At 40.9% G+C, this 27,304-nt stretch overlaps 1 protein-coding gene across 1 annotated transcript in view; it reads left to right on the plus strand.

Moving 5' to 3' along the window:
- LOC106565271 (potassium voltage-gated channel subfamily KQT member 2) overlaps positions 1–27,304 on the plus strand; it is a 109,945-nt gene that overhangs the window by 39,080 nt on the left and 43,561 nt on the right. The window contains exons 2-8 of the mRNA XM_014132186.3: positions 7,696–7,786; positions 8,840–8,966; positions 13,283–13,458; positions 21,888–22,013; positions 22,735–22,845; positions 23,081–23,176; positions 24,047–24,141. Of these exons, the coding sequence (XP_013987661.1) occupies positions 7,696–7,786; positions 8,840–8,966; positions 13,283–13,458; positions 21,888–22,013; positions 22,735–22,845; positions 23,081–23,176; positions 24,047–24,141 (822 nt within the window). The remainder of the gene's footprint in view (positions 1–7,695; positions 7,787–8,839; positions 8,967–13,282; positions 13,459–21,887; positions 22,014–22,734; positions 22,846–23,080; positions 23,177–24,046; positions 24,142–27,304) is intronic.

Raw genomic sequence — 27,304 nt, forward strand, 5'->3', positions numbered from 1 at the left:
ACCAAAGGGAAGAAAACAGACTGAAACATGGAATCGAAACTACCTGAACTTGCGCAATAAGACGCTTGTTTCCATTTTACAGTGCAAAACGGTTTGTTACGGTGTGCCCAAATGAATACGACCAGGAAAAGGGGACCACCTTGGTGTACTCAGTGCACTCCAATCAAAACCGGGTCGAGGACATACAATCTGCTGTTTCCTGTGTCCAGTGCCCTCAGGTCAACTGATGTCATCTGTTCAGAATCAATGGGCTAAAATTAGAGGAGATATCTCTTCTCATCTGGTGTCATTTAATACACTGTTCACCATGTCTGTTTTCAGTTGCACTTCTATCTGAAATGACCCACACCAAAATGCTCACTGTAAACTGATCCACTACATGGTTCTAATATGCAAATCCCAAAACAAGTGTCTTTCTAAAGATCAAGTAATTACTATCTTCGATTTTTAAATGTATTGTAGCAAACAGTTACATTGCACCACCCTTTGTGGGTCTTGAACGCAGATCTCCTAGCCTGCAGGCATTTTGATTCAGTTGAAATGTTGCTACATATAAACATAACACATAATACGCATTACAAGCCATTGTAAACGTTCATACAGTCTTATAAAAAGTTGAAAGGCTTACTTGTACAGGTTTTAACTAGTGTTGTAACTTTTTGTTTTCTCCTCTAGTCGTCCTTGACACAGCACTGCTCATCCAATGATTCATCAGTTTATTTTTCAAATGGTGTCACGGTAAACACACTGACGTGGGATTTTTTTATCGACATACCCGACAACTGTTTCCGAGTAGTCGAGTGAACTATTGGGAGGCCTAATGAATCATCTTGCTAGCTAGAGCACTGGCTGTACTATATGGTTACATCCTAATTTGCACGCTATTCCCTATATAGTTCAGTATAAAGCTGGGAATAGGATGCCTTTTGGGACTCTCCCTCTGTCATGGTGACGAGCAAGTATCCATTTACCCTGGTTTGTAATGTTTTGCGTCACACGTCGATGTGCCAAGGCAAGCATTGTCAGTCATAATAGACACTTCCTAGCAGATGTCTCGCTCAATGTCCTTGAAGGATATGACATTTTGCAATGAAGTCAAACAACTTACAATAAGTGCATTGACTGATACCGACCAGAAGATAAAACAACCACATATCACTGCAGCTACAGTGCCTTGCAAAAGTATTGGCGTTTTTCCTATTTTGTTGCATTACAACCTGTAATTTTTATTTGGATTTCATATAATAGACATACACAAAATAGTCCAAATTGATGAAGTTAAATGAAAAAATTGACTTTTTTCCCAAAATTATTAAAAAAATAAAAAACTGAAAAGTGGTGCGTGCATTTGTATTCACCCCCTTTGCTATGAAGCCCCTAAATAAGATCTGCTGCAAACAATTACCTTCAGAAGTCACATAATTAGTTAGATTGCACACAGGCGGACTTTATTTAAGTGTCACATGATCTCAGTATATATGCACCTGTTCTAAAAGGCCCCAGAGTCTGCAACACCACTAAGCAAGAGGCACCACCAAGCAAGTGGCACCATGATGACCAAGGAGCTCTCCAAACAGGTCAGGGACAAAGTTGTGGAGAAGTACAGATCAGGGATGGGTTATAAATAAAATATCAGAATCTTTGAACATCACACAGAGCACCATTAAATCCATTATTAAAAAATGGAAAGAATATGGCACCACAACAAACCTGCCAAGAGAGGGCCTGAAGGTGCTGCAAAGCTCCACAGTGGAGATTGGAGTATCTGTTCATACGACCACTTTAAGCCATACACTCCACAGAGCTGGGCTTTACAGAAGTGTCCAGAAAAAAATAAGCAAAGATGTTTGGTGTTCGCCAAAAGGCATGTGGGAGACTCCCCTAACATATGGAAGAAGGTACTCTGGTCAGATGAGGCTAAAATGTAGCTTTTTGGCCATCAAGAAAAACGCTATGTCTGGGGCAAACCCAACACCTCTCATTACCCCGAGAACACCATCTGTTCCCAGGTACTGGGAAACTGGTCAGAATTGAAGGAATGATGGATGGTGCTAAATACAGGAACATTTTTGTGGGAAACCTGTTTCAGTCTTCCAGAGATTTGAGTCTGGGACAGAGGTTCACCCTCCAGCAGGACAATGACCCTAAGCATACTGCTAAAGCAACACTCGATTGGTTTAAGGGGAAACATTTAAATGTCTTGGAATGGCCTAGTCAAAGCCCAGACCTCAATCCAATTGAGAATCTGTGGTATGACTTAAAGATTGCTGTACATCAGCGGAACCCATCCAACTTGAAGGAGCTGGAGCAGGATTGCCTTGAAGAATGGGCAAAAATCCCAGCGGCTAGATGTGCCAAGCTTATAGAGACATACCCCAAGAGACTTGCAGCTGTAATTGCTGCAAAAGGTGGCTCTACGAAGTATTGACTCAAGTTTTCTGTTTTTTAGTCTTACTTCTTTGTTTGTTTCACAATAAAAAATATATTGCAACTTCAAAGTGGTAGGCATGTTGTGTAAATCAAATTATACAAATCCCCCAAAAGTCAATTTTAATTCCAGGTTGTAAGACAACAAATTAGGAGAAATGCCAAGAGGGGTGAATACTTTCGCAAGCCACTATATCTGCCAAAGCAGTGTTAACGAGTAATGGGAAAGACAATTGCAAGTGTTATGGGGTGGGGACCTCTATTTTGGATCCATTTTGGTTTAATATGTGGTTTATGTAAAGCTTAGATCTGCAAAAGGTGAAGGCACCACTGGTCGCCCTAGGCGCATTTATTGTTTTTGTTTTGTTGACTAAACGGAGCTGAGGAGCGCAGCGTGGTAAGAAAATGTGCAGTACATATTCTGCTGTACTATCGCAAGTGTAATGACGTCTGAGGGGGAAAAAAACAATGTTTGTTGTTTGCAGTAAGTTCTTTGTTGTAATATCCCAGAACAGACGTGTACATTTCACGATTAAGGATTCCAGCTATAAAGTGATAAACATTGATGTTGATCCTATCACTTAAAAAAAATGACTGTTAGACATTCACTGCAAAATCAGACGTGTTGGACATTCTTAGATGAGAAACAGCAAAGTGGTTTAATATTGAGATGAGTGCACATCCCACACCATCTGTTCACAGCTTCATGCCATGAATGGGATAGCCCATTTTAAAATACTTAAATTAGTAGCTGCATATCTTTGCCATTAATTTGGGATTTACTTGGATCTACACAACAGATGGTGTGGGCTCGGTGTCGTCTTGACATTTAACCACTTTTAAGGTCTGAAAACATCAGACAAACTTTGATTTTGGAGTGAACTATCACTTTGACTCAATTTTATTTATGTATTTTTACCAGAAAGTTCTGGAAATACCAATACTCTTCAATATTTTTCTTATTTTATTTCCTTTGCCTTTTTCAGTTTAGCTTCCTCTCCTCAAATTTCCTCGTCTCCCCCTTGCCCCAACCTCGACCTTAGCATCACTGTCTACTATAACACCCACTACTCACCATTTAAATCTATTTCACAAAAGAGTGAAAAATGACATATCTGTCAATATATTGACTTTTCCCCTCCTCCCCAGCTCTGATCTATAGGACTCAAACCCTCTTGGGTTCCTAACCATCTACTGTCAGACTAATCTCTTGCATCTCCTACAATAGCTCATATGTCTCTTCATGGCTCATCCATGCCTCGTCCATTACTGTCCTGGTTAGTGATTACTGTCTTATTTCACTGTAGCCCTGCTCAATATGCCTTAACCAACCAGGTTGTTCCACCTCCTACATATGCGATGACATCACCTGGTTTAAACATCTCTAGAGACTATATCTCTCTCATCATCATCCAATGTACTCACATCCTACCTTACCTTTGTCTGTACACTATGCCTTGAATCTATGCTATCGTGCCCAGAAACCTGCTCCTTTTACTCTCTGTTCCGAACGTGCTAGATGGCCAGTTAGTATAGCCTTTAGCCATACACTTATCCTACTTCTCCTCTGTTCCTCTGAGGATGTGGAGGTTAATCCAGGTCCTGCAGTGCCTAGCTCCACTCCCACTCCCCAGGTGCTCTCATTTGTTGACTTCTGTAACCGTAAAATCCTTGGTTTCATGCATGTTAACATTAGAAGCCTACTCCCTAGGTTTGATTTACTCACTGCTTTAGCACACTCTGCCAACCCAGATGTGTTAGCCGTGTCTGAATCCTGGCTTAGGAAAACCACCAAAAACCCTGAAATCTCCATTGCTAACTATAACATTTTCCGCCAAGATAGAACTGCCAAAGGGGGCGGTGTTGCAATCTACTGCAAAGATAGCCTGCAGAGATCTGTATTACTATCCAAGTCTGTACCCAAACAATTCAAGCTTCTACTTCTAAAAATTCACCTTTCCAGAAACAAGTCTCTCACTGTTGCCGCTTGCTATAGACCTCCCTCTGCCCCCAGCTGTGCCCTTGATACCATATGTGAATTGATTGCCCCCCATCTATCTTCTGAGCTCGTGCTACTAGGTGACCTAAACTGGGACATGCTTAACACTCCGGACATCATACAATCTAAGCTTGATGCCCTCAATCTCACACAAATTATCAATGAACCTACCAGGTAAAACCCCAAATCCGTCAACATGGGCACCCTCATAGATGTCATCCTAACTAACTGGCCCTCCAAATACACCTCTGCTGTTTTCTCAGTGATCACTGCCTCATCTCCAGCATCTGTAAGGGGTGTGCGACCAAACGACCACCCCTCATCACTGTCATACGCTCCCTAAAACACTTCTTTGAGCAGGCCTTTCTAATCAACCTGGTCGGGGTATCCTGGAATGACATTGTCCTCATCCCGTCACTAGATGATGTCTGGCTATTCTTTTAAAAGTGCCTTCCTCACCATCTTAAATAAGCATGCCCCACTCAAAAAAATGTAGAACTAGGAATAGATATAGTCCTTGGTTCACTCGAGATCTGTCTGCCCTTGACCAGCACAAAAACATCCTGTGGCGTTCTGCATAAGCATCGAATAGCCCCCGTGATATGCAACTTTTCAGAGAAGTTAGGAACAAATATACACAGGCAGTTAGAAAAGTTAAGGCTAGCTTTTTCAAACAGAAATTTGCATCCTGTAGTACTAACTCAAAAAAGTTTGGGGACACTGTAAAGTCCGAATAAGAGCACCTCCTCCCAGCTGCCCACTGCTCTGAGGCTAGGAAACACTGTTACCACCGATAAATCCACTATAATTGAGAATTTCAATAACCATTTCTCTACGGCTGGCCATGCTTTCCACCTGGCTACCCCTACCCCGGTCAACTGCCCGGCAACCTCCACAGCAACCCGCCAATGCCCCCCACCATTTCTCCTTCACCCAAATCTAGATAGCTGATGTTCTGAAAGAGCTGCAAAATCTGGACCCATACAAATCAGCCGGGCTAGACAATCTGGACCCTCTCTTTCTAAAATTCTCTGCCGAAATTGTTGCAACCCCTATTCTTAGGCTGTTCAACCTCTCTTTCGCATCATCTGAGATTCCCAAAGATTGGAAAGCTGCCGCAGTCATCCCCCTCTTCAAAGGGGGTGACACTCTGGACCCAAACTGCTACAGACCTATATCTATCCTACCCTGTCTTTTAAGGTCTTCGAAAGCCAAGTTAACAAACAGATTACCGACCATTTCGAATCCCACCGTACCTTCTCCACTATGCAATCTGGTTTCAGAGCTGGTCATGGGTGCACCTCAGCCACGCTCAAGGTCCTAAACGACATCATAACCGTCATTGATAAGAGACATTACTGTGCAGCCATAGTCATCGACCTGGCCAAGGCTTTCGACTCTGTCAATCACCACATTCTTATTGGCAGACTCGACAGCCTTGGTTTCTCAAATGATTGCCTCGCCTGGTTTACCAACTACTTCTCCGATAGAGTTCAGTGTGTCAAATCGGAGGGCCTGTTGTCCGGACCTCTGGCAGTCTCTATGGGTGTGCCACAGGGTTCAATTCTCGGGCCGACTCTCTTCTCTGTATACATCAATGATGTTGCTCTTGCTGCTGGTGATTCTCTGATCCACCTCTACGCAGATAACACCATTCTGTATACTTCTGGCCCCTCTTTGGACACTGTGTTAACTAACCTCCAGACGAGCTTCAATGCCATACAACTCTCCTTCCGTGGCCTCCAACTGCTCTTAAACGCAAGTAAAACTAAATGCATGCTATTCAATCGATCACTGCCCGCACATGCTCGCCCGTCCAGCATTACTGGCTCTGACTTAGAATACGTGGACAACTACAAATACCTGGGTGTCTGGTTAGACTGTAAGCTCTCCTTCCAGACTCACATTTAGCATCTCCAATCCAAAATTAAATCTAGAATCGGCTTCCTATATCGCAACAAAGCATCCTTCACTCATGCTGCCAAACATACCCTCGTAAAACTGACCATCCTACCGATCCTCGTGTGGCTCAGCCTCCGTGTGGCTCAGTTGGTAGAGCATGGTGTTTGCAACGCCAGGGTTGTGGGTTCAATTCCCACGGGGGACCAGTATGGGAAAAAAATGTATGAAATGTATGCATTCACTACTGTAAGTTGCTCTGGATAAGAGTGTCTACTAAATGACTAAAATGTAAATGTAACCTATAAAATAGCCTCCAACACTCTACTCAACAAACTGGATGCAGTCTATCACTTCGTCACCAAAGCCCCATACACTACCCACCATTGCGACCTGTACGCTCTCGTTGGTTGGCCCTCGCTTCATACTCGTCGCCAAACCCACTGGCTACAGGTTATCTACAAGTCTCTGCTAGGTAAAGCCCTGCCTTATCTCAGCTCACTGGTTACCATAGTAGCACGCGCTCCAGCAGGTATATCTCACTGGTCACCCCTAAAGCTAATTCCTCCTTTGGTCGTCTTTCCTTCCAGTTCTCTGCTGCCAATGACTGGAACGAACTGCAAAAATCTCTGAAGCTGGAGACTCATATCTCCCTCACTAGCTTTAAGCACCAGCTGTCAGAGCAGCTCACAGGTCACTGCACCTGTACATAGCCCATCTGTAAACAGCCCATCTATCTACCTACCTCATCCTCATAATGTATTTATTTATCTTGCTCCTTTGCACCCCAGTATCTCTACTTGCACATTCATCTACTGCACATTTACCATTCCAGTGTTTAATTGCTATATTGTAATTACTTCGCCACCATGGCCTATTTATTGCCTTAACTTACCTCATTTGCACTCACTGTATATAGACGTTTTGTTTTCTTTTGTTCTACTGTATTATTGACTGTATGTTTTGTTTATTCCATGTGTAACTCTGTTGTTCTATGTGTCGAATTGCTATGCTTTATCTTGGCCAGGTCGCAGTTGCAAATGAGAACTTGTTCTCAACTAGCCTACCTGGTCAAATAAAGGTGAAATATTTTTTTTTAATGGCTTGGGAGAGTGATACAGTGAAGCTCAGCAATTCCATATTAATCAATTGAATTGGTTAAGCCTCTGAAACCCCATCAGATCTCTCATTGTGTGAAATTGGTATTACTTGCAGGTTTATTGACTTGCCTGTGGTATATACAGGCAAGTGGTACTTATAGTTATTACCGGTGGAGACAGAAGACTATTTGTAATTGAAGTGTATATTGATTGGATTGGACATGGCACAGATTGACCTTAATATGCTTTCTCTTATCTTGTTATCCACAGTTTTCTGCTGGTCTTCTCCTGTCTGGTCCTCTCTGTGTTTTCCACCATTAAGGAGTATGAGAAGAGCTCTGAAGATGCCTTGTATATACTGGTAGGCACTTTGTCTCCCACTTACTGTACAGTTCATGAAATGTATAAGTAACACTGATATATATGGGGCATACAACCATCTCAGCTCTGCAGAGACAGATTAGATTAGATCACTGATTCTGGTATTGCCAGTATGTGGCTTGTTTCTGGTCACAGGTTCAGGAATGGCTGAAAAATTACATTTACCTAAAATGAACCCTACAAATAGCACTGTTGGGAGATTTGGAAAGACATAGTCAAATCAATCAACAATATAATACTTTCAGTAAAAATATTAATCTTTAACTTTAAAAACTGTGGATACTATGTGATTAGAAAGGTTAAGAATATATGTGAAACAGCAAAGTTGAAAAATATATGACACATGGAAATCAAAAGAAGGCGGTTTATGGAGATGGGTGGGATGGACTGAGAGTAGCTGATGTGTGGGGTTTAAAAGCTCATATTGTATAATAGTAATGAAAAAAACATGATCGATCATTTATACTGCCCTCAAACTCAACTCTGGACCTTGATGCCAGTTCCACTGCATTTTTTCATTGTTACCCTGTAATCAGGGACTGATTTAGACCTGGGACACCAGGTGGGTGCAATTAATTATCATCTAGAACAGAAAACCAGCAGGCTCTAGACCTCGTAGGGTAAGAGTTGAGTACCCCTGCTGTACAGTATGTGTTTGGGTACTGTCTATCCAAATGTGATGCATGTCAAGTAACTATATTCTTGCCATGTAACTACTGCGAAGAAAAGAAAGAGAAGTAACATGTATGTAAAATGTAGAATGCACATGTAACAACAACAAAAAACACACCAGAAACACAGACACATGGGGTGAATGGCATGTATTAGCTGTTCATTAGATCACCTATTCATACTGAGTAGCTTATTGTTTACCTCAATGTTGGCTATATGCGCACATGTAATATATTATATGGATCCACTTGCAAAATAACTTTGACAACCTTCAAAATAAAAGCATATATTAAAGCATTATCATAATAGTTAATATGCATGAGCAACTCTGTGATAACAGGAAGCCTTTGTCTTTAAACAGGAAATAGTCACCATCGTAGTGTTTGGTGTGGAGTACATAGTGAGGATATGGGCTGCCGGATGCTGCTGCAGATACAGAGGATGGAGTGGCCGTCTGAAATTTGCCCGCAAGCCCTTCTGTGTGATCGGTGAGTTTGACCGCAACCACCCCTGCCTGTTCTGTGTCGTCAGTGAGATAAAACTGTCTGCTAGCGGTCACTTAACCCTTCACACTCGTGGGAATTGGTCTATAGGGTTAGGGCTAAATTTAAATGTTTCTTACAGAGAAATATAAAATGCATATACATTAGCATGGTAGCAATTAAAAAGGGAACAGTTTGGAGAATATGGGGAAATTATTAGACCAAAGTTGAGGAGACAGCAGTACACCTGACACAAGACTGAATCCAAACATTACACTGTTGATTTGATATGCATTTTACATTTACTGTACTTTTAGCTGCATTTGTTGATAAAGAAATCTGAAAATACTCTAGATACATTCAGTAACATAAGAATATTCCTGGAAAATGTGGGGTAGGTGCAACATAAGACAACAAAAATTACAAGAGTTTGAATGAGAGGACTAACGAGTGTCTACAAGTGGCCACACACCTCTCCAAAGTGTGCAAAGTTCCTAAGTCATTTCAAATAACTTTTATGCCCATCACCTCATGATAATGCACGGCCCTATGTCACAAGGATCTGTACACAATTCCAGGAAGATGAAATTGTCCCAGTTTTTCCATGACACTGCATACTCACCAGACATGTTACCCATTGAGCATGTTTGGAATGCTCTGCATCGACCTGTACGGCAGCCTGTTCCAGTTCCCGGCAATATCCAGCAACTTCGCACAGCCATTGAAGGAGTGGGACAAAATTCCACAGGCCACAATCAACAGCCTGATCAACTCTATGCGAAGGAGATGTATCGCACTGCATGAGGCAAATGGTGGTAACACCAGATAGTGACTGGTTTTCTGATCCACGACCCTACCTTTTTAGGTACAGTTGAAGTCGGAAGTTTACATACACTTAGGTTGGAGTCATTAAAACTTGTTTTTCAACCAATCCACAAATTTATTGTTAACAAACTATAGTTTTGCTAAGTCGGTTAGTACATCTACTTTGTGCATGACACAAGTAATTTTTCCAACAATTGTTTACAGACAGATTATTTCACTTATAATTCACTGTATCACAATTCCAGTGGGTCAGAAGTTTACATACACTGAGTTGACTCTGCCTTTAAACAGCTTGGAAAATTCCAGAAAATGATGTCATGGCTTTAGAAGCTTCTGATAAATTATGTCAATTAGCCTAAGTCAATTGGAGGTGTGCCTGTGGATGTATTTCAAGGCCTACTTTCAAACTCAGTGCCTCTTTGCTTGACATCATGGGAAAATCAAAAGAAATCAGCCAAGACCTCAGACCTCTGGTTCATCCTTGGGAGCAATTTCCAAACGCCTGAAGGTATCACGTTCATCTGTACAAACAATAGCACGCAAGTATAAACACCATGGGACCACGCAGCCGTCATACCGCTCAGGAAGGAGACCCGTTCTGTCTCCTAGAGATGAATGTACTTTGGTGTGAAAAGTGCAAATCAAGTGCAAATCAATCCCAGAACAACAGCAAAGGACCTTGTGAAGGAACCTGGAGGAATCTGGAGGAAACAGGTACAAAAGTATCTATATCCACAGTAAAACGAGTCCTATATCGACATAACCTGAAAGGCCGTTCAGCAAGTAAGAAGTCACTGCTCCAAAACCCCCATAAAAAAGCCAGACTACGGTTTGCAACTGCACATGGGGACAAAGATCGTACTTTTTGGAGAAATGTCCTCTGGTCTGATGAAACAAAAATAGAACTGTTTGGCCATAATGACCATCGTTATATTTGGAGGAAAAAGGGGGAGGCTTGCAAGCTGAAGAACACCATCCCAAGCACGGAGGTGGCAGCATCATGTTGTGGGTGTGCTTTGCTGCAGGAGGGACTGGTGCACTTCACAAAATAGATGGCATTATGAGGGAGGAAAATTATGTGGATTTATTGACGCAACATCTCAAGACATCAGTCAGGAAGTTAAAGCTTGGTCGCAAATGGGTCTTCCAAATGGACAATGACCCTAAGCATACTTCCAAAGTTGTGGCAAAATGGCTTAAGGGCAGAACTGAAAAAGCGTGTGTGAGCAAGAAAACCTCCAAACCTGACACAGTTACACCAGCTCTGTCAGGAGAAATGGGCCAAAATTCACCCAACTTATTGTGGGAAGCTTGTGGAAGGCTACCCAAAGCGTTTGACCCAAGTTAAACAATTTAAAACCAATGCTACCAAATACTAATTGAGTGTCTGTAAACTTCTGACCCACTGGGAATGTGATGAAAGAAATAAAAGCTGAAATTAATCCTTCTCTCTACTATTATTCTGACATTTCACATTATCATTATTAAAGTGGTGATCCTAACTGACCTAAGAGAGGGAATTTTTACTAAGATTAAATGTCAGGAATTGTGAAAAACTGAGTTTAAATGTATTTGGCTAAGGTGTATGTGAACTTCCGACTTCCGATCAACAGATGCATATCTGTATTCACAGTCATGTGAAATCCATAGGTTAGGGCCTAATTAATTCATTTTATTTGACTGATTTCCTTATATGAACTGTAAGTCTTTGAAATTGTTGCATGTTGCGTTTATATTTTTGTTCAGTGTATATGGTGCTTTTTTGAGATCTCCTAGTTGTGCCGTTGAGGAACTGAAGCGAGCACATTAAGTTGTTTTGTTTGGAACACAACCCTGAATCCCCGCCATCACAGAATTACTGTTTACACAATGCAAAACTTTACCATTATCAATCGCAATCTTGGTCAGGTGGGCATCATTTGAAAGCTTGTTCTGTTGCCAACATGACTAGCAAAGTTATAAAATACAATCTCACAGTGTTAGGTTTTCAGAAGGCAATTCAGAGAAACAGATCGTAATTAATTTTGTTTTTAGTGCTTTCAGTTGCGTGTGCCGTGGCAAGTTTTCTTCACAATAGACAAACAGGCTCGTTCTTTTCCTGACAACCAATGGTATGTCGTCTTGTAACTGTACCTCAAACATAGTGATCATAAAAGTTGACACTGTATATGAGATGAGCTTTATGATATGGAAATGTGAAGTGCACATTTGGACTCGTAGGTGTTTGGCTTGCTTGTATGACATCAAAACAGTATTTATTATAATCCCTTAATGTCTCATCTTTCAAAATACATTGGGTCCTCTTAATTTACAGCATTTTCCTTCACTCTGACAACAAAACATTTGCAAAAGTTTACCAATTAGCAGGAGGGTTGGGGCAACATTTTGTCGCGTGCGGTGCTCATGTTCAGAACGGCTATCAGTCAAAACCCATACAGTGCTGTGAAGCGCAGTCTGAGCTCTGACGTCAACCGACTCCGGGATGCTGGCCTTCTAGGCAGAGTTGCAAAGAAAAAGCCATATCTCAGACTGGCCAATAAAAATAAAATATTAAGATGGGGGAAAAGAACACAGACACTGGACAGAGGCCCTCTGCCTAGAAGGCCAGCGTCCCATAGTCGCCTCTTCACTGTTGTCGTTGAGATTGGTGTTTTGCGGGTACTATTTAATGAAGCTGCCAGTTGAGGACTTGTGAGGCGTCTGTTTCTCAAACTAGACACTCAAATGTATTTGTCCTCTTGCTCAGTTGTGCACCGGGGCCTCCCACTCATCCCACTCCAGTTTGTGCTGTTCTGTGAAGGGAGTAGTACACAGTGTTGTACGAGATCTTCAGTTTCTTGGCAATTTCTCACATGGAATAGCCTTCATTTCTCAGAACAAGAATATACTGATGAGTTTCAGAAGAAAGTGCTTTGTTTCTGGCCATTTTGAGCCTGTCATCGAACCCACAAATGCTGATACTCAACTAGTCTAAAGGCCAGTTTTATTGCTTCTTTAATCAGTACAACAGTTTTCAGCTGTGCTAACATAATTGCAAATGGGTTTTCTAATGATCAATTAGCCTTTTAAAATGATGAACTTGGATTAGCTAACACAAAGTGCCATTGGAACACAGGAGTGAACGTTGCTGAAAATGGGCCTCTGTATGCCTATGTAGATATTCCATAAGAAATCTGCCGTTTCCAGCTACAATAGTCATTTACAACATGAACAATGTCTACATTGTATTTCTAATCAATTTGATGTTGTTTTAATGGACAAAATATTTGCTTTTCTTTCAAAACATGGACATTTCTAAGTGACCCCAAACTTTTGAAGGGGTGTCTTTATTTATTTATGTATGTATGTATGTATGTATGTATGTATGTATGTATGTATGTATGTATGTATGTATGTATGTATGTATGTATGTATGTATGTATGTATGTATGTATGTATGTATGTATGTATGTATACAGAATATGCACACAAATAAAAATTAAATGTCTCTTTCCCAGACGTCATGGTGCTGATTGCGTCCATCTCTGTGCTGGCGGCTGGAACCCAGGGAAATGTCTTTGCTACTTCTGCCATCAGGAGTTTGAGGTTCCTGCAGATCTTGCGCATGATCCGGATGGACCGCCGCGGAGGCACCTGGAAACTCCTGGGATCTGTTGTTTACGCTCACAGCAAGGTAATAAATGACTGGGTGGGTGCTTGTGTGTGTGCGTACACGTGTATCTATGTGTGCACGTGTGTGAGATTTGATTCATTGAACTGATGCATGTACCTCACCACTCCAATCTAGCTCTTTGCCCGCATTGCAGCATGTTTCTATAAATCCAATATCTGGACTTGAGCTTCCACAGACAAGTCAAGTCAACTGATACCACATGTCAAGTGTATTTATCCAAGTTCATTGATCACACTGCCATATGACTGTCCCCTCCCCCTAACCAGATTGATTGACAGGCTGCTCAAACAAATAATAACTTCTAGAAACGTTACGGCTCTCAGATTGTTCTACTACACCCGTAGCACAGAAAACAGCACACTCATCATCGAGCTCTCCACGAGCCATGCTGTGACCAATCCCATACCCACTATGACTAAATGTACCCTCCAATTTGTCAAAAGCTCGTGAAGCTTAGGTTTGTATTCCAAATTGCATCTTATTCCATATGTAGTGCACTATTTTTGTCCAGGACCCAAATGGCTTTGGTAAAAATTAGTACACCATATAGAGAATAGGGTACCATTCGGGACACACACTTGGTCTGATAAATGGAGCACTCTCAATTGGGAATTAAGAGTGTCTCCCTCTCCCAGTCCCAGAGATGCATAGCAGCAGAATCTCCATAGAGAGCCAGAGAGAAAGAGCAGAGGGCGGTGATGTGCAGAGAACCTAAAGGGATCTTCTGTTAGAGGAGTGTCAGGGCAAAATGGATCAGGTCCGGAGTCTGACACAGGCAGACGCCGAAGCGGCCATGGACTATTTCCTCTTATTGAATTTGGTTTGTCACACCGTGTCTTTCTTCTGCCTGCCTGTGAGATCGAACAGCTAGATTACTGTGCAGCCTTGTCGTGATCTAATATATTAACAATGATAAAGGCAGTGTGTTTTTACTGTAAGCTGATCTTTAACAGAGCCTTGGGATTGAGTATGAGCAGAATGCAGGTGGTTGGGAGTATTCTTACTGGTATTCTGTCTAAGCTTAATGCATATTGTTGCTAATTGATTACCTCATAATATACAGTGCATTCGGAAAGTATTCAGGCCCCTTCCCTTTTTTCCACATTTTGTTACATTACATCCTTATTCTAAAATGAATGAATTAAAAAAAGTCATCATTAATCTACACACAATACCCTATAATGACAAAGGGAAAACAGGTTTTTACACATTTTTGCAAATCTATTAAAAATAAAAAACATGAATACCTTATTTACTTAAGTATTCAGACCATTTGCTATGAGACTCGAAATTGAGCTCAGGTGCATCCTGTTTCCATTGATCATCCTTCAGATGTTTCTACAACGTGAAACCTGTGGTAAATTCAATTGATTGGACATGATTTGGAAAGGCACACACCTGTCTATATAAGGTCCCACAGTTGACAGTGCATGCCAGAGCAAAAACCAAGCCATGAGGTCAAAGAAATTGTCCATAGAGCTCTGAGACAGGATTGTGTGGAGGCACAGATCTGGGGAAGGGTGCCAAAACATTTCTACAGCATTGAAGGTCTCCAAGAACACAGTGGCCTCCATCATTCTTAAACGGAAGAAGTTTGGAACCACCAAGACTCTTACTAGAGCTGGCCGCCCGGCCAAACTGAACAATCGGGGGAGAAGGACCTTGGTAAGGGAGGTGACCAAGAACCCGATGGTCACTCTGACAGAGCTCCAAAGTTCCTCTGTGGAGACGGGAGAACCTTCCATGTTGCTATGTGCATAATAGCAATGTTCACCAGCATATTGGTGTTGAGAATAATGATGTGGTGGCAGCAGTGGAGTTAGGAGACGAGAAAACATCTCTTGCCTTAATTGTCTAAGAAAAGTGAGGAGAGGAAATCCAAACTTAATTAGGTCTATAATCAATAGCTTAACTGTTAAATGTGCCTGGCTTTATAAATCATTCATATATATCTATATAGCGACAAATCCTGCTCATGTTGCCTGTTTGAGTGTTTGTTTAATAGCCTACTGATATCTTTGCTGTGCCTCTCTAGTATTATTTATAATTTATTTAGTGTTTAATTTTTTTTAAATTAATAATAATAATCCTATTTTTTATTGATCTACTTATTGTTATTATTGCTATTATTGTTATGATTATCATTTATTATTATAATAATAATAAGTAATGTCATTGTCATGAGTAGGCTTAAAATAGCAGCCTTGCATAGCCACCATCGAGCTGTAGGCCTAAGAGTGCATCCTGTTTAGTCTTAAAACAGACTGTTTAGCAAATGTATAAAATATTAAAAACTGAAATAACATTTACATAAGTATTCAGACCCTTTACTCAGTACTTTGTTGAAGCACCTTTGGCAGCAATTACAGCCTTGAGTCTTCTTGGGTATGATGCTACAAGCTTGGCAAACCTGTATTTGGGCAGATTCTCCCATTCTTCTCTGCAGATCCTCTCAAGCTCTGTCAGGTTGGATGGGGAGCGTCGCTGCACAGATATTCTCTGGTCTCTCCAGAGATGTTCGATCGGGTTCAAGTCCAGGCTCTAGCTGGGCCACTCAAGGACATTCAGAGACTTGTCCCGAACCCACTCCTGCGTTGTCTTGGCTGTGTGCTTAGGGTCGTTGTCCTGTTGGACGGTGAACCTTCGCCCCAGTCTGAGGTCCTGAGCGCTCTAGAGCAGGTTTTCATCAAGGATCTCTCTGTACTTTGCTCCGTTCATCTTTGCCTCGATCCTGACTATTCTCCCAGTGCCTGCCACTGAAACACATCCCCATAGCATGATGCTGCCACCACCATGCTTCACCGTAGGGATGGTGCCAGGTTTTCTCCAGACGTGAGGCTTGGCAAAAGGCCAAAGAGTTCAATCTTGGTTTCATCAGACCGGAGAATCTTGTCAGACACAATCCTGTCTCGGAGCTCTGCAGACAATTCCTTCGACCTCATGGCTTGGTTTTTGCTCTGACATGCACTGTCAACTGTGGGACCTTATATTGACAGGTGTGTACCTTTCCAAATCATGTCCAGTCAATTACATTTACCACAGGTGGACTCAATCAAGTTGTAAAAACATCTCATGTACGATCAATGGAAACAGGATGCACCGGATGCACAGGATGCAAAAAACTGTTTTCCCTTTGTCATTATGGGGTATTGTGTGTAGATTGAGGATTTATTTTATTTAATACATTTTAGAATAAGGCTGTAACTTAACAAAATGTTAAAAAAGTCATGGGGTCTGAATACTTTCCGAATGCACTGTATTTTTCAATACTTATTATATAGGCTACAGTACTGTATCAATCAATCATTCATTCGTTCATGTCATCATACAGGATACGAGTCATTCATGATTTGAAATACAATCAAGCATTTTAATTTTAAAAATAAATAACAAAGCGACCCTTCAATAATTAGTGTAAACAATAAATAAACAGTTCCATTTTGGAAATTATATTCACGAATGAATGCAACTACTTTTAGTTTGCTTACAACAGACTCACTGGTACACTTATGATTTATTTAGTGTTGTTTCATTGTTCCAAACGGTCCGAAAAATTATATTGTAATCTAACAGCACCTGTTTGGCACACATAATATACACACAACGCTTGCTCCTTACCTTCTTTTTCTTGATCTCCAGTATCTTTCCGCAACTATTCAAATGTATTACACACATCTGACTTCCCCTTTGCCTCCTGAGCAACCAGTAAACATTCCCTGTTTCGAGTTTATTTGTCACATCCTCTGTATCCATTTTGCTGTCACGTGTGTTCGGAGTTTGTTATAACCAATTTATTGATGTGATTATGATCTGCTATAGGTCAGGTCCTATTTCTCACGTGCATGTGATGGATGCCTGTTTCACGTAAATAGAGCAAGGGTTGAGGGATTAGGGAATGTTAAAGAAATTAGGGATTTCGGTAACAGAACTTTTCAGTCAGAATTGGCTGTAATTTTTTTGCATCTTCAGCAACAGACGATAAACACTGATGTTCTGTGGTTGTCGCTGCAGCAGGGAGGAGAGAGAGCCAACGGGTGCTAGTCACAGTCACTTGCTGTCATTTTTTTACATTATGCAGCAAGTCTGAGCCCGACCCGGTACAATCAAATCAATTGCGGTCGGACTCCCTCTAGTCATTTCTGTGTTTTAATTATTTCATCAAACAGTGCGCTTAAAGCATCAGACAAGCTCAGTACATATATTTGATTAAAACACATAGGGTGGGTCTATATATGGAAAAATACATGTTTTCAAGTTTAGACCAATTGATTGGTCGAAAGAACAGACGACTCTCAGTCGAGCAATATTTGTTTTAATCAGGGACATCCCTAATTGCTAGACAGCCATTTTCCATAGATTTTCAAGCCAATTCAAGTCAAAACTGTAACTAGGCCACTCAGGAATATTCAATGCATTCTTGGTAAGGAACTCCAGTGTAAATTTGGCCTTGTGTTTTAAGTTATTGTCCAGCTAAAAGGTGAATTTGTCTCCCAGTGTCTTTTGAAAAGCAGACTGAACCAGGTTTTCATCTTGGATTTAGCCTGTGCTTAGCTTTATTCCATTTAGTTTTATCCTAAAAAGTGCCTTGTCGCAGACAGAATGCCTGTTTTGGAATATATTTATTCTGTACAGGCTTTCTTTTTATCATTCTGTCATTTAGGTTAGTATTGTGGATTAACTACAATGTTGTTGATCCATCCTCAGTTTTCTCATATCACAACCATTAAACTCTGTAACTGTTTTAAAATCACCATTGACCTCATGGTGAAATCCCTAAGCAGTTTTTTTCCTACCCAGCAACTGAGTTAGGAAGGATACCTGTATCTTTATAATGATTTTGTGTATTGATACACCATCCAAAGCCTAATTAATTACATCACCATGCTGAAAGGGATTTTCATTGTCTGCTTTTTTTGTTTGTTTTACACATTTACCAATCGGTGGCCTTCTCTGTGAGGCATTGGAAAACTTCCCTGGTTGAATCTGTGCTTAAAATTCTCTGCCTTACAGATAATTGTATGTGTGGGGTACAGAGAGAGGGTAGTTATTCAAAAATAATGTTAACCACTATTATTGAACATGGAATGAGTCCATGCAACTTATTATGTGATTTGTTAAGCACAATTTTATTCCTGAACTTATTTAGGCTTGCCATAACAAAGGGGTTGAATACTTATTGACTCAATCATTTCAGCTTTACATTTTTTATTAATTCCTAACATTTTCTACAATTAAAATTCCACTTGGCCATTATAGGGTATTGTGTGTAGATCAGTGACAAATTAAATCTCAATTTAATCCTTTTAAAATGCAGGTAGTAACATAACAAAATGTGGAAAAACAAAAGAGGTTTCAATTCTTTCTGAACGCACTGTAGACTATATGATCTATCAATGACTGATGCAGGCTCTCTTACACTTTGTGTCCTCACAAACCTGGTACAGAATTCCACGTGAACCAGCCCAGAAAGTGGAGGCTATTTTTAGCCCAACTAATTCTGTTGCTTGTTTGTTTTCGTCGTCTCAGCAGTTTCCCGTCTTTTCTAAACCAGCGCTTGCCACATGGGGAATAGGGAAGCTGTTGTGTCAGTGAGAAAACCCAGTACATTTCTATCTTTAACAAATTGATGATCATCTTGGGTAGCATTGTATTTTGCATTGTAAACATTGTTTAAATATGCAGAAGTTTGGACTTGATTAAGAGTGAGTTAAAATTGTACGTTGGTTGTTAGTCACTGTCTAAAGTGAGTTTTTCTCACTTTCGAAGAGTTTCTTCTGTGATAAGTTCCTTTTTTCTGACTTGCTTTTTGTTACAATATACAGTATCATCTTTATCACTTCATTTCAAAGTACCAAGTCTTATTTATTTATCCAAGCAGATATTAATATTATAACTTCTAATATGAAACCGCATACATAAAGTTATGAGCCAGCTTCTTTCCTCAAGACAACCAATATTTCAAACACAAATAGTACAAAAACGTGTCCTTTTTAGGTGTAAAAAAGATCCCAACTCTGCCAACACTGAAGGGATAAGCCAGGGAATCAGGGATAATTAACCAACGTGTCTGTCTCTGTGATGTTGAGCTGCACCTATTTCCACACAGCCATCTGTCAGGGTCATGACTATTTTGCCAAATTTATGTTTCATGTTCAGGGATGCCCCGTGCACTTTCATCATGCTGACCTTTCAATCAGTCGCTCTTTCCTCTCTCTCTCTGTTTCTCTCTTTCTCCATCTCCATCTCATCCCTGTCTCTCTGTCACTTATTCTGCCTCGGTCTCTCTCCCTTTCGCTTACCTCCTCCCTCTCTCTCCATCTCATCCCCAATTCTGTCTCTCTATCTCTCTCCTCCCCGTGGTTAAATATGGACAACAGTGGCATCGGGGGAGCTGCATCAACAGCCGGAATGATAGGTAATGCCAGGGAATGCCCATTCTCTTTGAAGAGGGGCAGAGTGCCCATTTCTCAGAGTAGCCAACCACAGTATTTCCTTGTGTTGACTTCAGCACCAGTCAGTCCCTCAAACAAAGTGGACCTGATACTCTATCCAGCACTGGATATTTTATTACCAAATTATAACCTGACATATTTCTAGGTTACAACATTTACTGGATTGAAAAAAAACATTTGGTTTCAAAGAATTTCCTGCGGTACAAAATCTGACTTTTAGTTGATGTATTTTGGGTTTACGGACAGGTTTTTATCATGTTAGTCGCTTCTCAGTGATGCTCAATAAAAGGGTTGTTTCTCATCAATCGTAAAGCGTTGAGTTTTACAGCACTTTGACAATTGATATTGGCCTTCATTTCCCTAATGTTGGAACTTCCCTTAATGAGGTATTTACTCCTAAACCTCATTCTTTGGGTTGACCGTTTTATTGAAGGACATGGTCCCTCTGTATATGTGAGTTGTAGGTCAAACCTATTACATCAGGTTGTTCTTATATTGATCAATCAATGGACTAATAGTGTTTACTATACTGTGCACACTGAGTGCACAAAACATTAGGAACACCTTCCTAATATTGAGTTACACCCCCTTTTGGCCTCAGAACAGACTCAATTCGTCGGAGCATGGACTCTACAAGGTGTAGAAAGCATTCCACAGGGATGCTGGCCCATGTTGACTCCAATGCTTCCCACACGTGTGTCAAGTTGGCTGGATGTCCTTTGGGTGGTTGACCATTCTTGATACACACGGGAAACTGTTGAGCGTGAAAAACCCAGCAGTGTTGCAGTTCTTGACTCAAACCGGTGTTCCTGGCACCTACTACCATACCCCGTTCAAAGGCACTTAAATATTTTGTCCTCTGAATGGCACACATATACAATCCATGTCTCAATTGTCTCGATTATTAAAAATCCTTCTTTAACCTGTCTCCTCCCCTTCATCTACACTGATTGTAGTGGATTTAACAGGTGACATCAATAAGGGATCATAGCTTTCACCTGGTCAGTCTGTGTCATGGAAAGAACAGGTGTCCCTAATGTTTTGTGCACTCAGTATATAACCTCATGTAGCTGTGTCATTCTGTTCTATCAATATTTGAACATGTAGGCGAATATAACCGTGATACAATGTCTTAGTTACATCAATTGTTTTGGGACAAGATACGGTGTGCAATAAATACTTTCATACACATTTGGGACTGGTGTTGGGAACACTTGGAGATGTTTAACTGTCCATTTAGACTATAGGAACTACTTCTTAGTGTATGGCTCCTCTGGCAATTTCATTCAATTATGAATCCAATGTAACACACTCCCGTCCTCTTGTTCCATACAACCATTTTTTTTTACTTTCCTTTTTTTTCCCTCCCTTTCCACTCACAGCCAGTGTCATCCCATAAAGGGTTGAAAATGGCAGATTTTGTCACTGATAAGTGCCTAAATTGGAATGCAGTGGCTGTACGGTACCTCCATTCCTCCCGCTGATTAGGCTACTTTTACACGTTTTGTTGTTGTGAGGGAAATGCTGTAAATCAATGTGTTCTGAAAGATGACACGATGAGGATTATAATAAATACCGTACAATCAAACCACACAACCCCGTTAGTCCAAATGTGCACTTCACTTTTCCTTATTTAAAAGCTCATGTGATTTACAGTATCAACATTTATGATCACTATGTTTGGTCCACAGTTACAAGGATGACATGCAGAATGCATGTGCTTTTTGTAGTTCTTCTTTTAGAAACGTTTCAATTCGGCCCTATCCATATAGGCCGATTTCCACGAGTGTAAAAGGTTAAGTTAATAGTGCTTTGATACTCTGGTCATAACATAAATACACGATAACTGTCATCTATTGATTTGATAAAGCAAGGTTTTCCTTCATAAGTATTATTGCTTCGATACTCTGTTCCTGAAATAAATGAAGTAGCTACAGTATATTGTTTAGTCCTTCCTGACACCTTGACTTTTTGCAGGAGCTGATCACAGCGTGGTACATTGGCTTCCTCTGCCTCATCCTGGCGTCCTTCCTGGTTTATCTGGCAGAGAAAGAGGACAACGACCAGTTTGAGACCTACGCAGACGCGCTGTGGTGGGGCCTGGTAAGTCATCACTCTAAGCCTTGTTTCACCGGTCCTCACAAACCACGCTCAGCAGTTGTTAATAGGACAATGTTGGCGTGTCCCAAAAAAAACACTCAGTGGCTGGACAGCAGATTGTCAGCAGGTCCCACAAAACACTCAGCACTCATTTTTATAAGATAATTTCTGCAGGTCTCCGCAAAACATTCAATGCTTGTTTAAAGCCAAATATCTGCATGTCCCCGTAAAAAATATCCAGTGCTTGACAGAAGAATTTCATCATGTCCCCACAACCCAGCATTTCTTAATAGGATAATTTCAATAGGTTCTCATAAAACACCCAGTATTTGTGTGAAATCTAAAGGATATTAGTGTGATTCAACTTTGGGACTTAACATGCCGGTGGTATTTAACCCACTTGTGTCACACTTCCACAATTACCATGAAGTTGAATTACATTCAATAGCTATTTTTTATTTAACTGGGCAAGTCAGTTTAGAGAAAATTCTTATTTACAATGACGGTCTACCCCGGCCAAACCCGGACAATGCTGGGCCAATTGTGTGCCGCCCTGTGGGACTTCCAATCACAGCCTGGATTCAAACCAGGGACTGTAGTGACGCCTCTTGCACTGAGATGTAGTGTCTTAGACCGCTGTGTCACTCGGGAGCCCAGATGAAGAAACAACTGTGAATATTAATAAAATATGTAATTCAAGATGTCTGCCAATTTGCCTTCTCAGATCACCCTGACTACTATTGGGTATGGAGACAAGTTTCCCATAACGTGGAACGGGCGTCTTCTGGCCGCAACCTTCACCTTGATTGGAGTGTCTTTCTTTGCACTTCCAGCAGTAAGTTAAAGACTATTGATTTGTGAAGAAATGGCTGAGCTAACTTATTAATGTGCACTGAATGCAAGGAAATGGAGTGCTTCTAGGAAACTCAGAATGAGTGCCTGAAGCATCTGCAATTTGATAGTCAAGTGTTACTCTGAAGTAATTCACTGGACTTAGCAATTTAATTGTGAATCGATAATGTTTTCCAGAGGCTTGTTGTTGTGACTAATGGTTTCTCTGTATCTTTAAGGGTATCTTGGGCTCTGGCTTTGCCTTAAAGGTCCAGGAGCAACATCGACAAAAACACTTTGAGAAGCGGCGGAATCCTGCGGCAGGGCTTATTCAGGTGAACAAAGCAGGGCGCTTACCCACTCTAAAAAACAACAACATTTAGAGTGTTGGTATCCTGGTGGGGTACCTTAGACCGTTACTGGGAATTTCACAATATGCTCTTTGATCTACAAGAACTGAAAATAAAGGTTTCAGGGTATGCTTTTCAAGACACATTGTACATGATGTTACCATGCTCACTTGTTTATATGTCGCAAAAAGTTCCATGTGGCATACACCTTGTCACAATACCTGGTACTCTAGTCCTGGATCCTGGACCCACCTCTTAGTCAACTTCTATAATACATTTTGGGCAGTATTCTTTTTGGTTTTTACAAAAACCTAATACCCTTGCCTTTCTTGCACTAACACTCATGCTTGTCTTTTCTAGCATTGACTTTGCTGATAGCTGCTTTACTTGAAAGGTTTTTCTTACTATGACTGTGATATGTGGTTGTCACACCTAGCTACCTTAAAGTAACTGTCCAGTGTTTCCAGATTTCTATGAAGTATGACCTATAATTAATTACAAATCTAGTGAAATAGTTTTCCTTACAAAAAAAGATAATACGGTACACGTAAAGATTTGTATGATCTCGTTCATTTCAAAGCACTCTCAGAGCACCGAGATAGATAGCAGCAAAGTGAACATAAAGAAAACGCTGTATTCATTACCTACCTTTCAAAACCATGACCTGATCTCTCTCTCTCTCGCTCGGTTTCTATTTTTCTTACTCCCATTCCCTCACTGTCTATTTTTCTCTATCTCTGCCATGTATTATTCCTCTCGCTCGGTTTCTATTTGTCTTACTCCCATTCCCTCACTGTCTATTTTTCTCTATCTCTGCCATGTATTATTTCTCTCTCTCTCTCTCTCTCCCCCCAGGCCGCGTGGCGCTTCTACGCCACCAATCTCACCCGGCCAGACCTGGAGTCGACGTGGGATTATTACGAGCGCACCGTGTCCGTGCCGATGTACAGGTATTGATCATATAGTAAATCAGCGCCTAGATTTACATTGGGCCTCGATCCCAGCTCTAACCTTTGCCCATTGCTTTTTCCCGTCCAATCAGGATCTGCGTAGAGGCTAAGGGCTGATGGATTCCTAGTCCAAGCAAATAGACATTTACCTCATTTATAATAATAAATTCCATTTAGCAGCTTTTATCCAAAGTAACTCACAACAACCATGCTCTATCAGCTGAACCAGAAAGGACCATGTGAATTCATTTCTAAAGCATGACATTATTATTATTATTATTATTATTATTATAGAAATACAGTGCCTACAGAAAGTTTTTAACCCCTTGACTTTTAGCACATTTTTGTTGGTGCAGCCTGAATTTATGTGATAGAAGATAACTGAGAATGTATAAACAACATTGTAGTTACTCCACAATACTAACATATATGCCAGAGTGAAAAGAATGAAGCCTGTAGAGAATAACAAATATTAGAAAACATGCATCCTGTTTGCAGTAAGCCACTAAAGTAATACTGCAAAGAATTAGGCAAAGAAATTACATTTTGTCCTGAATACAAAGTGCTATGTTTGGGGCAAATCCATGTAACATTTTATTTGTCACATGCTTCGTAAACAACAGGTGTAGACTATCAGTGAAATGCTTACTTAGGGGCCCTTCCAAACAATTCAGATAAATAAATAAGAGAAATAAATACACAATGATAACTTGGCTATATGCACGGGGTACCAGTACCGAGTCGATGTGCAGGGGCATGAGGTAATTGAGGTAAATACAGTTGAAGTCATAAGTTTACATACACCTTAGCCAAATAAATTTAAACTCAGTTTTTCACAATTCCTGACATTTAATCCTAGTAAAAAATTCCCTCAGGTCAGTTAGGATCACCACTTTATTTTAATAATGTGAAATGTCAGAATAATAGTAGAGAGAACTATTTAATTCATTCAGTAATTTCATCACATTCCCAGTGGGTCAGAAGTTTACATACACTCAATTAGTATTTGGTAGCATTGCCATTAAATTGTTTAACTTGGGTCAAACGTTTTGGGTAGCCTTCCACAAGCTTACCACAATAAGTTGGGTGAATTTTGGCCGATTCCTCCTGACAGAGCTGGTGTAACTGAGTCAGGTTTGGAGGTTTCCTTGCTCACACACGCTTTTTCAGTTCTGCCCACACATTTTCCATTGGTTTTGTTGTCCTTAAGCCATTTTGCCACAACTTTGGAAGTATGCTTGAGGTCATTGTCCATTTGGAAGACCCATTTGCGACCATGCTTTAACTTCCTGACTGATGTCTTGAGATGTTGCTTCAATAAATCCACATAATATTCCTCCCTCATGATGCCATCTATTTTGTGAAGTGCACCAGTCCCTCCTGCAGCAAAGACCCCCACAACTGCTTCACGGTTGGGATGGTGTTCTTCAGCTTGCAAGCTTCCCCCTTTTTCCTCCAAACATTACGATGGTCATTATGGCCAAACAGTTCTATTTTTGTTTCATCAGATCAGAGGACATTTATCCAAAAGGTACGATCTTTGTCCCCATGTGCAGTGGTCTGGCTTTTTGATGGCGGTTTTGGAGCAGTGGCTTCTTCCTTGCTGAGCGGCCTTTCAGGTTATGTCGATATAGGACTCGTTTTACTGTGGATATAGATACTTTTGTACCTATTTCCTCCAGCATCTTCACAAGGTCCTTTGTTGTTGTTCTGGGATTGATTTGCACTTTTGGCACCAAAGTACGTTCATCTCTAGGAGACAGAACGCGTCTCCTTCCTGAGCGGTATGACGGCTGCGTGGTCCAATGGTGTTTATACTTGCGTGCTATTGTTTGTACAGATTAACGTGATACCTTTCAAGCGTTTGGAAATTGCTCACAAGGATGTACCAGACTTGTGGAGGTCTACAACTTTTTTTCTGAGGTCTTGGCTGATTTCTTTAGATTTTCCCATGATGTCAAGCAAAGAGGCACTGAGTTTGAAGGTAGGCCTTGAAATACATCCACAGGTACACCTCCAATTGACTCAAATGATGTCAATTAGCCTATCAGAAGCTTCTAAAGCCATGACATCATTTTCTGGAATTTTCCAAGCTGTTTAAAGGCACAGTCAACTTAGTGTATGTTAACTTCTGACCCACTGGAATGGTGATACAGTGAAATAATCTGTCTGTAAAAAATTGTTGGAAAAATTACTTGTGTCATGCACAAAGTAGATGTCCTAACCGACTTGCCAAAACTATGGTTTGTTCACAAATGTCTTGAGTGGTTGAAAAACAAGTTTTAATGACTCCATCCTAAGTGTATGTTAACTTCCGACTTCAACTGTATGTAGATATAAAGTGCCTTCGGAGAGTTTTCAGACCCCTTGACTTCTTTCACTTTTTGTTATGTTACAGCCTTATTCTAAAATTGCTTAAATAAAACATTTTCCTCAGCAATGTACACACAATACCCCATATTGACAGAAACGAAAAACAGGTTTTTAGAATTTGTATTTAAAGAAAATAACGGATACCTTATTTACATGAGTATTCAGACCATTTGCTATGAGACTCGAAATTGAGCTCAGGTGCATCCTGTTTCCATTGAGCATCCTTCAGATGTTTCTACAACGTGATTGGAGTCCACCTGTGGTAAATTCAATAAATTGGACATGATTTGGAAAGGTACTGAGCAATCGGGGGAGAAGGGCTTTTGTGAGGGAGGTGACCAAAACTCGATGGTCACTGACAGAGCTCTAGAGTTCCTCTGTGGAGATGAGAGAAGCTTCCAGAAGGACAAACATCTCTGCAGCACTCCACCAATCAGGCCATTATGGTAGAGTGGCCAGACGGAAGCCACTTCTCATTAATAAAAGGCACATGACAGCCCGCTTGGAGTTTTCCATAAGGCACCTAAAGACTCTCAGACCATGAGAAACAAGATTATCTGGTCTGATGAAACCAAGATTGAACTCTTTGGCCTGAATGCCAAGAATCACGTCTGGAGGAAACCTGGCACCATCCCTACGGTGAAGCATGGTGGTGGCAGTATCATGCTGTTGGGATGTGTTTCAGCGGCAGGGACTGGGAGAATAGTCAGGATCGAGGCAAAGATGAATGTAGGAAAGTACAGAGAGATCCTTGATGAAAACCTGCTTCAGAGCGCTCAGGAGCTCAGAC

Source organism: Salmo salar, chromosome 12 (genome assembly GCF_965601325.2).
Source record: "Salmo salar chromosome 12, fSalSal1, whole genome shotgun sequence".
Taxonomy (NCBI): domain Eukaryota; kingdom Metazoa; phylum Chordata; class Actinopteri; order Salmoniformes; family Salmonidae; genus Salmo; species Salmo salar.